Genomic DNA, 12,617 nt, shown 5'->3' with positions numbered 1-12,617 from the left:
TCACATCGATTTCCTCATTTCTTATAGAACATTATACAGCTTTGAATTTACATTAGCTGACAGCGGGGAGACGTGTGTAAGAAGGTGTCTGGCATTAACATTGTACATTTGATTTAAAAACCCCTTACAATGACGTTGGAAAAGAGCGCACCCATCGCGCCGCACCTGACAACTACACAGATATTTAGTATTCAAAGGACTAACCTAAACTTCTTATTTCCGGTTTCTCCTGCTCTGTGTCCCCTCATCACAGCCGCTGATTTGAAGTCAGCGAATGCAACTATGATACTAACACCGGCCATTGGTTAGAAAGACGCTATAGCCGATCCGGAGTCAGTGCGAGGGTACGCGATTTGTCTCGTTGTCTTGCATTGGCACCGGAAGAAGAAAGTGTGGAATCAAGCATGGAAACGCACATGAGTAGTTGAAATATGTTAGATTTTACTGTAAATTACTGTCTTGTCTTAAATCTACTCCAGCGACGTAAATAATCCAACAGTTCACGTTCTCAGGTAATTGTGTTTTGATGTTTCAACAATTGTGATTGTGTGCAAGATAGTCGGCTTGCTAGCTAGCTATGTAGCTAACTAAATCGCTGGACTCAAACATTATCCTTGTTTCATATTATGTATCAGATCTGTGCTTTTCACATACTAACTTACCGAGTCTTGTCGTAATTAACGAGTTAGGTGTATTTAACCGGACGAAATGTTGCTAGCTAGATAGCTGGCTACAGCTATAAGCTCGCTGTCTAGCTAGCTAGCCTAGTAAAGTTAACATATATGACTGTGAGTTAGGAAAACATTCCTCTGGATATAAAGCCAACGTGGTCTGCACATCTTCGGTAATCGACGTTAGCTAGTTGTTTAGATGAACAATATTCAAAAACAATATGCACCTGGCTCTTAGGTAACGTTAGTCTACGCATGTTACGTAGCTAGCTCAAACTAGAACGAAAATTGGGGGATTTCTTTGCTTGCTGGAAGCTATGCATACTTATACCAGTTCATCAGGTAGGAATGCTGAATGTGAGTGGCTTGTCAGTAAACTAACTCCCCTGTAGCGAGACCTGAATAATGCATATTAAAACGTTGCAAACTCATTGCACTGTAGCTAGTATGGGGACAGCAGTGTAGCATAGACCTAAGGAGCAGGGCTCGTAACCAATGGAAGTCGCTGGATCGATTCCCCGATGGGGCACTGCTGTTGTACCCTCGAGCAAGGTACTTAACCCACAATTGCCTCAGTAAATAGCCAGCTGTATAAATGGATAAAATAGCGTCTTTTAAATGACAGTAATTTAATACAATGCGAGAGGTTTAAGAAGAAATTCAACACTGCACACATTTGAGAAAATTTGTTTTGAAACGTGTGATTGTCTTTTTCCAATTCCCTGCCATATACACCACTAGGGCGAAAATAGCAATCCCCACGGATAGCAGTTGTTCAGGAGGAACATCTGGCAGTGAGGCCACAAACGTGACATAACTTGTGGTAAAAGTTAGTATGTTAAACTGTACTCTGCGGAATGTATTTGTCTATTTAGTTTACTCTTTTTACGAGTTTTTGTATCTTAGTCTGTAGCTAATTGTTCTTTATACCCAGGCTGAGCTGTGAACACTGCGTAGGGTAGAGGTTTGTCAGTACGCCATGTCTGTGGGGCCTTCACAAAGATTCTGCAGTGATCACTGATTGACCTGTTTGAGCTTAACTTTCTTGTGTGCAAACTGGGTCGACTTGCAGGGTTTGCATGTTACACACAATGATTGAATTCCTCACTTTTTTGTCTCTCTGATTCTCGCAGCGGAGCGTTTAGGTAGCCTCGGTCACCATGCCCGTCTTGTGCAGCAGCTGCGAGCAGAAACGAGCCGTGCTGAAGCGGCCCAAAACGGGCCATTCCCTCTGCAAGGAGTGCTTCTTCTGGGCCTTCGAGGAGGAGGTGCACCAGACCATTGTGTCGGCGCGGCTCTTCAGCCCTGGGGAGACGGTGGCCATCGGGGCCTCAGGCGGAAAGGACTCCACCGTGCTGGCCCATGTTCTGAAGGTGCTCAACGAGCGCTACAGCTACGGGCTGAAGCTCCTGCTGCTCTCCGTGGACGAGGGCATCACCGGTTACCGCGACGACTCCCTGGAGACCGTGAAGAGGAACCAGCAGCAGTACGACCTGCCGCTGAAGATCGTGTCCTATGAGGAGCTGTACGGCTGGACCATGGATGCCATTGTCAAGCAGGTCGGACTGAAGAACAACTGCACCTTCTGTGGGGTCTTCCGCAGGCAGGCGCTGGACAGGGGGGCCATGATGCTGAAGGTGGATAAGATCTGCACAGGTGGGTGTCTCACCATCACGTACAACCCAGGACTGGAAGATGAGTGGCCAGAACCCTCCAATGGCATACATTAAAATTCACTACATTTTCTGAACTAAAATGTGCCATTCAGCACCTTGCTATTATTTTTGCAAAGTTTAAATATTTGTTGACATAAAAATCTGCACACACACACACGCACGCACACACACACACACACACACACATACACACACACGCGCGCACATACACACACATGCATATACACATATAAACAGTTTTAATCTCTCTGTTGACTTAATATTTGTATTTCTACATATATTCTGGAACATTCACACCGGTTATTTAGGACCGATGCAGGGGAAGTGACGGCAAATAATTGCAATGCAATACTGCGCTCTATTTTCTGTCCCGCCCAAAATAATCGCAGAGATTTAAGTGTCAGTTTCTAAGCGGTGAGGTGTCATCACATTCATATCCACTGATTGAGCAAACTGTTTTTGAAGCGTGTTAGAAATTAAGCCCGCAGTTGTGCGTCAGCGTAAATGAGATCGCCCAGGCTGAGGTCCAGGACTGTTGGAGGTTGTTGCCTGGGGGGGTGGGACACGCTTGCCTGACCCCCGCCTGTCGCCCGTAGGTCACAACGCGGACGACGTGGCGGAGACGGTGCTGATGAACGTACTGCGGGGCGACATCGCCCGGCTGCGACGGTGCACAGCCATCAGCACAGCCAGTGAGGGGGAGGGCGCGGTGCCCCGGTGCAAGCCCCTCAAGTACGCCTATGAGAAGGAGATCGTGCTCTACGCCTACTTTAAGAAGCTGGACTACTTCTCCACCGAGTGTGTCTACTCCCCCAACGCCTACCGCGGCCACGCCCGGGCCTTCCTAAAGGACCTGGAGGCGGTGCGGCCCAGCTCCATCATCGACGTCATCCACTCCGGGGAGAACCTGTCAGTGCGGGAGGGCGTGCGCATGCCGGTGCAGGGCAGCTGCGGCCGCTGCGGATACATCTCCAGCCAGGCGCTCTGCAAGTCGTGCGTGCTGCTGGAGGGGCTGAACCGCGGCCTACCGAAGCTGGGCATCGGCAAACACCACCGGCTGCACGGCAAGATCCTGGCCCAGGAACCCCTCACCCAGGAGGAGGAGCGCAAGCTCAAGGCTGTGGACTTCTGATTGGACGATAACAGAGTGACCTGAAACCTTCACATTGCACACGGCCTTCCACATTCATAATACTGGGAGAAATTAAACTCCTCCCATGAGAAGAACTTGCTCGCTGATGGCTGACGTTTTGTTGAATGACTTTTTGGAGAATTCAGTAAAGAAGAGACAGTCATTTCAAAGGGGAAGGAGTAGGAATAATCAATACTTATACCTCGGTTGACAAAGTCACTGTGCTCCATAAGGTCATTCTTCTGTCAGAATTTTAGTTCGTAGATATAAATAAGATGTTTTGTGTAAGGGTGTGTTACAGGACTTTAGAAAATCAAGACAAATAGCAATATATTGTTAAGCACAAAAGAAATTTTGTCAAATGCACCTTAAACATGGAATGCATATTTATTCTGTAAAACACACATTGAACACACATTAAGATGTCATTAAAACAACTCACATTTCACATTCTGTGCTCGTGCTAGAATTGCCACTGCCTTAGCCAGCTGTTACTGTCATTAGCAGTTAACGTGCTGCACTGAAGTTTTCTCATTTTCTGCTTGGTTTGAAGTTGTTTCTAATTGTCAGCTGCGCTAACCTCAGCAAACCTGCCACTTTGCATTTCACATCTCCTGATGCTGTACTCTTCATGATCTGCATTGTAGAATCTGGAGAAATTAATGCCCATGTCATCTTTTACCCAGGGAATGCCACTTGAAGTCTCATTAGATGGCTGTTTATATGTTGTCTTTACTCTAATTACTAATATTCATGAGAGGGGACAGAGAGAAATGAGGCATTTATTTAAAAGACTCACAAACCTTTTCACTAGTTGTTTTTTTAATGTCAACAAACCAGAATTGCTTACTTTTAAAAAGCAATTGCATTTGACATGTTTTGGAATGATTCCTGTGATTAAGACATTTTAAAATCATTTTTTATTTATAAAAATATGAACTTAGTTATAAAAGAACTTCTTTCTCAGAGGTCTTGTATTGTAGTTGATCAAATTGCAGAGCAGTTTGGTTTGTCATAGGTTGCAATGAACATATGGGTCCTTTTACAAATGATACTGATGCAGTTAAAATAAAGTGTATTAATCTATTAAATATGCGGTAGTTTCATCTCCTGCACTCTAAGTCTAAGGAGTTGTGCGGGTGTTGGATGTCTTGCTTTGTGTTGGTTGTAAACGAAAAAGGAGTTCTAGAATCTTCCTCTTGGAATCATGAATGGAATTTATTGGGATATGGATATTCCAGAACCTTGACCACACAGAGGTGCATAAACAGGCTCCAGGGGTCTTGGGTTGTAAGGGTGATCCCACCAATGTCTGCCTGTCTCTGACCAGAGTTCACTGTGGCTCCTTGGTAGGAGAAGAGGTCTGTTTACCGCTATGGTATGTTTACATGATACCTCGTGAGCCTTCCTGTCTAATTACTGCCCACGACATCAGCATAGCCCCCTTCTCCACCTCTGCATATCTATATCACACTACACCACCAGGCCAACCTTAGAACCGGCTTCATATTACTGGGTCTGCATGCATGTGGTTTTCTCTCGTGTGGTGGAGCACATTTTACACATCAAGGCTATATACACATACTGACAGTGTAGCATTGCCTGAGAATTCTCTCTATTTTGAGCTGGAAACGGGGATGTAATTATAGCATCCTGAAGTATCGTGGCAGTTATTAAATCATTATGATGGCAGGTTTGTATTAGGGAGACCAACACACGAAATCTATGCATACTTTTGAAATAAAATTAAAAGTTCACGCTGAGCTAACGTTCAAGGGGGATTGCAAAAGTAACCCGTCGTATTTCACCAAGACTATTTCACCCACTGGAGGTCACTCTTGCGCTGAAGCTTGTTTGCAAACTCTTCGCTTGGTGTAGACTGGAGTCGGGAAAAAAGTGTCGGCGGCGAGCTTCGCGTCCTAGTGAAGACACGGCATCGCGCTGCGCGCTCGCAAGAGTTCGGCTAAACTTCTGTGCCGCACTCAGCAGCTGATACACGGGTTTGGAGTGGAAAAGCTTTGGGTCCAGCAAAAAACTAAATTAAAAAGGCAGCAACGCCGGTCCGGTTCACGTCGTCGAACCGAATCCTGGTACCATGGATGATCTAGGTAAATATGCGAAGGGCATGCTTCTTTTACGTCTTTTTGATCTGTGTTCTCGCCTTCCGAAAAATATGGGGGGGGGGGGGGGGGGGGAATTAAGGTGAGTGCAGCGTTAGGTTTAAGATTTTCTCAAGTAACGTTAGCGAAATCTAGCAAGCTAAACGTGGGTCGAAGGCCGCCTACTGAGCCTGGGATTCAAGTGAAGGAGATGGGCAAGGCATCTTACTATTTAGCTCGATAGCTAGCTATCTAACCAGCTAACGTTGACTACGTGAACTGTGTAGACTGGCCAGCTTGCTAGGAGTGGGATTCCGGATCTACTAGGCTCTCTGCACCGCTGTCATATTGAGAAACGGAATAACCTTATTTATCCCTTATTGGCTGTATTTACATTAATGCCACTTGTCATTCATATTTTCCAGATAACTTGTAGGGAATCGAAATCTTGACGAGCCATTTGCTTTGCAGGCTAGTGAAAAATTAACGCGAGATAGTCATAAGTTAACCAGTCTAAACGTCACATTACCGAGCTAACTACCTCTCTCGCTGCCTAAAAATCATTTTTGTTCGCTAACGGAGCTATCTAGCTAAATGTCCTTGCACTGTGACTATCAAAGTTTTCTACCTTGCCAGTTATCTTCTTGGATCAGCTTTTCCAATCGCAAAGAGGTAACATTATCCTGATGCGTGTTTGAATGTGCATGATCTTGGTTTTTAAAGGGGACTGACCGACCTTAAGCGTGTGCCTTTAGAGCCCATTTCAGGCAAGCTAATTAGGGAAGAAATAAACTATCAAGGTACTTAACGTTTTCTGTAGCTCATTACAGAAACCGTAATTTAGCCAGTTATGCAGGCTATCTAACAGTTTAAGCTTGTTAGGGTTACTTCGCTAGCAAGCTAACTAGGGAATCCCCGAAGTTGATAGCTGCATCACAAGCATTGCCTTGCTAGCTAGACAGTTAAATGTTGACGAAAAACATGTATCAACCTGTTCATAGGCGATAAAAGGCATTCTGGTTTTCTGGTACCTGGCTACCTAGTGTTTTTTTTTTTTAGATAATCTAGGCAGTTCCATTATTGGTGGTTACCGAACTAGCAACATGAGCTAATGTTGGCTGGATAAAGTGTATTTGCGAATGGGATCTGTAATGCTCCGGGGCGTAGGTTAGCTATCTTGGTAGCTAGCTAAATCATAACTTTTTTCTTTGGTTGGACGGACAAATTAGCTTGTTAGCTATATCATTGATCAATCTGCCATTGCCTGTCTTCTCTGAAGTGCTGAAAGTCCTGACGTTACTGGGAAAATATTTGTTGCCTTAGGGCTCACTCTGTGTATGGGTCTGTCCGTGTTAAAATTGAGTGGCTCGCCTAATGATATTGAGCTGGAGAGAAGAGCTAGCTAGCTAGTTAGAGGTGGGGCGTTGGTTGCCTTAGTAATTTTAAAATCAACACAAAAAACCACACCAGCGTAGCAAAAACAAAAAACAAAACGCGTATTAAGAACTTGTTCCCTAGAAGCCACTACAAGCACTTTCAAAAAACAGATCCGCCTTTATAATTATTGCAATCAGATCGGGCCAGTGGTACACACAACAACCCGGGCCACTTCACACAACCTGAGTAGTCAGTATTTCGGAGCAAACCTACCCAATTTTTCCAAAATTCTTATATGCAACCTGTAATGTGTCATGTCACATGAATGACGTCTTTCAAACTTTCTCACATCCAAGTGAAACATTTAGGAAAGAATCAGCTAACTACTAACAATAAAACAGTTTCTGCACGCATAATGCGTTTATATTAGTCTTGTCAATCCAAAGTAATGGAAGGAACAATACGAAGAAAAAAATAATATTTAGAATAATAATTATGATTCATCAACATATGTTATTGATGAGGCCAATGAGGTGTGTCCACGTAGATGTGCCTCACATATGTAGTGGGATTACTGTAATTTAACGGTTCATCTTTACAATATGTGGTATTCTCATACTTCTTAAGTTTGTAATGTTGTCTTTCTGTAGTAGAAAAGATGTATGATTCCCTGACAGTTTGGCACCTGACACTTTAACATGAATCTTCAAATATAGAGTGCAGACTGTATGTAATGTAAGTTATGATCGAAGTCAAAAGTTTAACATATTGTAATGTGAAGCTACAGGCAGCTTAAACAAGCACAGGCTTATTGCGTCTGGAGTGTTACTTTTTACAGCAGCATGTGACACGTGAGGATGCCTTGCACTCTGAAAAACCCTCACTGAAACGTTCTGCATAAAATACACTTGATACAACAACATCTTAACAAAAGTCAAAGTGGTATTTTTGTAATATTAATTTCCATAGTTTTCATAAGCATGCAATTAATGAACATGTACACCTTGCAGAAATGTTACTCATTTTTAGAGCACACTGAGTTTTTTTTTTTTTTGGGTTTGTGGCATGTGTAGATCAGAAGTTACACTGTGCTGTAGTGACCCTGGGTGAGGAGAGAATGTTGTGAAAATGACAAATTTCACAGATAATTTCTCAATAGTGCTTATAGATGTCAAAGTCAGATATGTTAAAAATCCTCACCTCAAAGGGCCTTGTACTACATTTCAGAAAATTCCAAAATGCCATGGACCTTTTTTGTTCCTTTTTTTTCATGGAATGACCCATGCATTTTTTTGCCTTTTCATCTAAATTGCCATAGTGAGTTTCCGTGAGTGGACTTTCACTCTTTTACCCTTACACTGAACTACAGCCATCACTTCTGTGGTAACAGTAGTTTGTCTCTCCCGTTTTCAACCATAAATCCATTTTCTCCGCTGGTATATGTTGATGGCTGTATACACCTGTTGGTATAAGGTATGGGGCCATCTGTCTGAAGGCAATTCTGGAAATCACGGCTGAAGCTAACCGAGACCAAGACTTCAAGGGTTAAATCCCAGACATTCTGTTATGGAAAGATATTCAGATCTGACCTTCTTCCCTTTCTACAGTGTAGTTAGCTGGTAAGTTAGCAAATCGGCCAGTAGCTCAGCTTGGGAGTTAGATAGCTCACTAGCTAGTTAATGAAAAATTGGATGAAAATTGAATTAGTCAGCTAGCCAGAGCGAGTCGAGTTGGCTACCTAGCCATTGAGTTAGCAAGGGAACCTACAAGGTTGATGGGTAATATTGCTGACATCAATCGGCTCTCCTTTGTCAATAGCTCTGAAGCTCAGAAATGTCAAAACAACCAGGTGTTTAAAAAAATTTAAGAGGGACTTAAGATGAGATTTTTCCCTTCTTTCATCCACTCCGAAATCTTATTTGGTAGCCCACAGCAACGCAACAGCTAAACTTTCCACACACCTCTGTTATGACAGAACAGCAAACGAAGATGGTGTAATTTGACACTCCCCCCTACTGTTGGTCACACGTGAAGATAAACAGTGACAATTCTACGCACAGCGCTTTGCTTGCTTCTGCAGCTGTTGAAACACTGTGTCAAAAAGTGTGTATTGCTTTCAGCTTAGCGTGGGCAAATACAGCAGAAATAAAAAGTGCATTTTTTAGCACCATCTCAGTTTCCTCTCAAGGCTAGTACACAAGTTGACTGCAGATCACTATTTGTGATGATAAATGCACATGCTGAAATTAAAACACCTTTTTACTATCGAGATTATGAAAATCTCAGTGGCAATATCCTCATATATTACAACAGCCTTCACCATGACAGGGGTGTACTGTCTTTTCACTTGGAATGTGACCATTCTTTTTTTTTTTTTTTTACGATAAAAAAGCGCCTTAGTTCCTTTGTATTTGGGAATGCTTCAGATGACCTATTTTGTGTCACTGCACTAGTAGAGCGGAGACATGGCGCAATTCTGTGGTAAAGGTGAAGCTATTGTTGATGGCATTTTGTTTGTTGGTCATGGCTGGACCGTAGCCGTGACGACAGAAACCCACACTGTTTATTGTCAACTTCCCCCCTTTCTCTAGACCTGACGGGTTTATTTTGTCACCTTGTGCAGCCTTCTTGGAAAAGTTAGAGAAGATGAACTTTGAGATTGCTGCTGGCTGCGTTGTGAGTTGAGCAGAGTGGAAATGATACTGTTATTTGTCCCCAGCGGAGCTAGAAAAATCGCACCCCCCCCCCCCCCCCAACCCCTCCCCCCGCTGGTTCGAGCTTCCTTGTGATAGTGTGGGTGTTAATGTGTTAAAGCATGCCTTTCATGCCGTGTCTGCAGTGGCAGGTGAGGAAAAAGTGGCGTGTTTGACAACCGTTTCACCCACATGTTCAGCTACAAAACCGAGGGCACGGTTGTCCTTTCCGGTCGGCCTGTTTCCTGCTACCCCAGTGGACGGAGAGTCGGGGAGGGGGTAGCGTGGCTCCACCCTACAGCGAAACAGCAGATCAAGTGCTGCTTTTGTTTTCCTTCCAGAAGCCAACCTGACGACTTTGTCTCAGTACGTGCCTCTCTGCTTTGGTTCTCCGTCTGTTCCATGAAGAGTCTCTGCCGTCTGCTTTGCTCACCTCAGTGGGACAAGATGTGTATGTGCACACTGTGCTCTGGGAAAATGGGGTTTTAACTGATCCCAGATCTGTGTGAGGGAATCTCTTTTTTTCTACACCGATTTGGGTGTTTTCCTCCCATCAGCCTCTCTCTGTTTGGTTCCCCCTGTTGGGTGTTGTGAGCTTATGTAAAGGAGCGGCTTCTGGTGCATCAGCTCAAGTGCTCCACAAAGTTGTCGTTGGGCAATTAGCCCGCCAGTGACTCACCCCGGGGTTATTAGGAAAGGCACGTTCGCGACTGATGTAAGAGGTGCTGTGAAAGCGCTGTTTTTCCGCGGTTATGACAGCGTAGGAAGTGGAGAGATGGAATCTTCGAGTGTTTTTCGGGGGGTTGTGAAAGTACAGTAAAATGCTTGTAACGGCATCTCAGTGGCCTCATTGTGTTAGCTTCGGCTTGTCAAGCAGCCGTGTTACGGCCCTCAGTCCCATAATAACTCCGCCATGGACTGATGGTCTGTATTCAGGCGTGTGCCTGTATGTCAGTATGTTTCAGGACACAGAAATTAGGGGAATGGTGTAACCCTTTGAGGCCTGGCTGTGGACATGGCTTACAGTAGAAGGATGGAGGAAGTTATTATCAGAAGTGTATGATAACATAAAAGACCAAAGACAATTAGTGAAAAACCTTTCTCATGTCTGCACAGCTCAGTCCTCCTGCCCTCACGCTTTGGGAAGAGAAAACAGCGTCTTGTTATGGTCAGAAAGTTGGCTGCTGAGGTAGCTAGATGTTGATGGATAATCGCATGGCAGAGTGCGTGTTGGCGGAAAGTCGCCTGACGAACCTTGCGGCGGTGTCCCTCACCAGCGGCGGTGGCGGCCGAGTGGAAGTGACAGGTCATTACAGTGACGGTGAGCGAGCAGGGAGTATCAGCCTGCCGGAGTCCCGGGCAGACTTACGGCTTTGCGACCCCCCCCCCCCCCGCGGTTAACATGCGCTGTTCTGGTCTGTCACACCAGACTTACGGTGATGAAGTCCCGCAGCAGTGGTGAGGTGGAGAGCACATGCACACAGCTGGGCAGCCACCGTCTGCTCCGAATTTACCGTCCTCATGCATGGCTTGCGGTTGGTCTTTTGAGCCCCCCTCTGCCCTCCACACGGCACCCTTACAGCATTGAACACGGGCTGGGCTGAGAAAACAGTCCGCTGAATGCCACTGATCCCCCCTGAGCTGTTCTGGGGATGCGTTTTTAATACTCTAATTAAGCGGGGTGGGGGTGGGGGGGGGCATGAGGGAGAAGGCAACCAACACTGTCACATGAGTCTGCCTCTGGCTTATTAAACCATCGTGCCTGGAGCCACATATAGACTGTCGGGCCTTCAGCAGAAGAGGGACTTCCCCTGCCCTTTGTTACTGCTGCTGGAGTCTAAAGTACCCATAATCCCCCTCTCTCAGAATAGGTTATCTGAGATTTTCAGTGGACACCACACTCTGATGTACCCGAGCAATAAAGCCATTCTCCTCAGAGACAAGCTCGAGTCAAGCTATGCGTCTGGAGGACTTGTATGCTACCGTTTCGCTCATTTGGATGGAGCTTAGGCTGTTGCAATGAAGGAATGTTGTGATGAGTAGATTGTGGCAGATTATGTAAGAGCCGAAGTGAAGGGTGTATGTACAACAATGGGTGTGGCAGTGGTTTGGCTGCAGATCTAAAGATCAGGGTTTTGCCATCCGCCGTGTGCTAAACAGAGACTCGGAAGGCAAATATCCTGACCTTTAAGGAGTTGTGAATAATGGGTGGAACTGGCTGACTTCAAAACCCTGTGACTTCCTTTTTATTGTTGCGTAAAAATAAAGGAGTTGTGTGATTGGGTGACTCAGGGTGACAACCGGCTCTAAGTTTTCATGAACCAAATAAATATTGTGAAATAATTATGTATAGCCTTTATGCAAGTTCGTGATGTGTGTCATGCTAGAATTACATTTTGTCTCAGCAGATGCTCCTATCCGGAGCCACCTCCAAAGTGCAAGTACAAACGCAGAGTATAATGCACCATGCAACGCAATATGAGAAAACTTACATCTGCCGTAAGCAAGCTGTTCAGTCAGTGTACAGAGAGACATTTGCCGTGAATGATAAACATCGTTAACTGATTTGAATGTTAACTCTTCAGCACCTGCTGTTCCTGCTTCAGTCGGTTATGTGCAGGGAACATAACCTGACGGGCGGGTGTGTAACACCAAAAAGCGCCTGAGCCGTAGCATTAAAGGCCAGGGGCCTTGCTCACTGCAGCTGAAGCTTCCCAGCTTTACGGTCACACTCAGGTAAAGAGCCTGCACAGACAAGATGCTTAAATAGAGCACACCTCTCCTTTGTGGTTTCTCAGGTGAGCGTGTGCCCTGAGCTCAATAGACCTGAAGCCCTGCTCCATTAACTGGCCCTTTGATGTATTAAAATGGGGCAACCAAGTGACATTTAACTTTATACAAGAATCCCTCCAGCACCCCTCTGCCCCCCCCCCCCCCCCCCATCCTCCCCCATCTCCTGACCCCTGTGA

General features: G+C 45.2%; 2 protein-coding genes across 3 annotated transcripts in view; both read left to right on the top strand.

The window, feature by feature from the left end:
* Window positions 1-380: 380 nt before the first annotated feature.
* ctu1 (cytosolic thiouridylase subunit 1 homolog (S. pombe)) lies at window positions 381-4,233 on the top strand. Its single transcript, XM_036527721.1, has 3 exons — window positions 381-512; window positions 1,805-2,327; window positions 2,944-4,233. Exons 2-3 carry the CDS (start codon window positions 1,832-1,834, stop codon window positions 3,477-3,479), a joined length of 1,032 nt encoding a protein of 343 aa, XP_036383614.1. The 5' UTR covers window positions 381-512; window positions 1,805-1,831; the 3' UTR covers window positions 3,480-4,233.
* A 1,189-nt stretch (window positions 4,234-5,422) lies between these two features.
* Window positions 5,423-12,617, top strand: part of pxnb (paxillin b) — a 39,322-nt gene continuing 32,127 nt past the window's right edge. For both annotated transcript variants that reach the window (XM_036526739.1, XM_036526738.1), the window contains exon 1: window positions 5,423-5,587. In XM_036526739.1, the coding sequence (XP_036382632.1) occupies window positions 5,575-5,587 (13 nt within the window). In that variant the 5' untranslated portion in view covers window positions 5,423-5,574. The remainder of the gene's footprint in view (window positions 5,588-12,617) is intronic.

The sequence above is a fragment of the Megalops cyprinoides genome, chromosome 4, assembly GCF_013368585.1.
Source record: "Megalops cyprinoides isolate fMegCyp1 chromosome 4, fMegCyp1.pri, whole genome shotgun sequence".
Classification (NCBI taxonomy): Eukaryota; Metazoa; Chordata; class Actinopteri; order Elopiformes; family Megalopidae; genus Megalops; species Megalops cyprinoides.
The sequence above is the reverse complement of the archived record's forward strand: the minus strand, read 5'-3'. Positions and strand labels throughout refer to the sequence as shown.

Excerpts from the sequence above, each read along its gene's own strand:
- ctu1 (XM_036527721.1), top strand. The coding sequence starts at position 1,832 with ATGCCCGTCTTGTGCAGCAGCTGCGAGCAGAAACGAGCCGTGCTGAAG. Across the intron at positions 2,328-2,943 it reads GGTGGATAAGATCTGCACAG|GTCACAACGCGGACGACGTG; the intron begins GTGGGTGTCTCA and ends TGTCGCCCGTAG.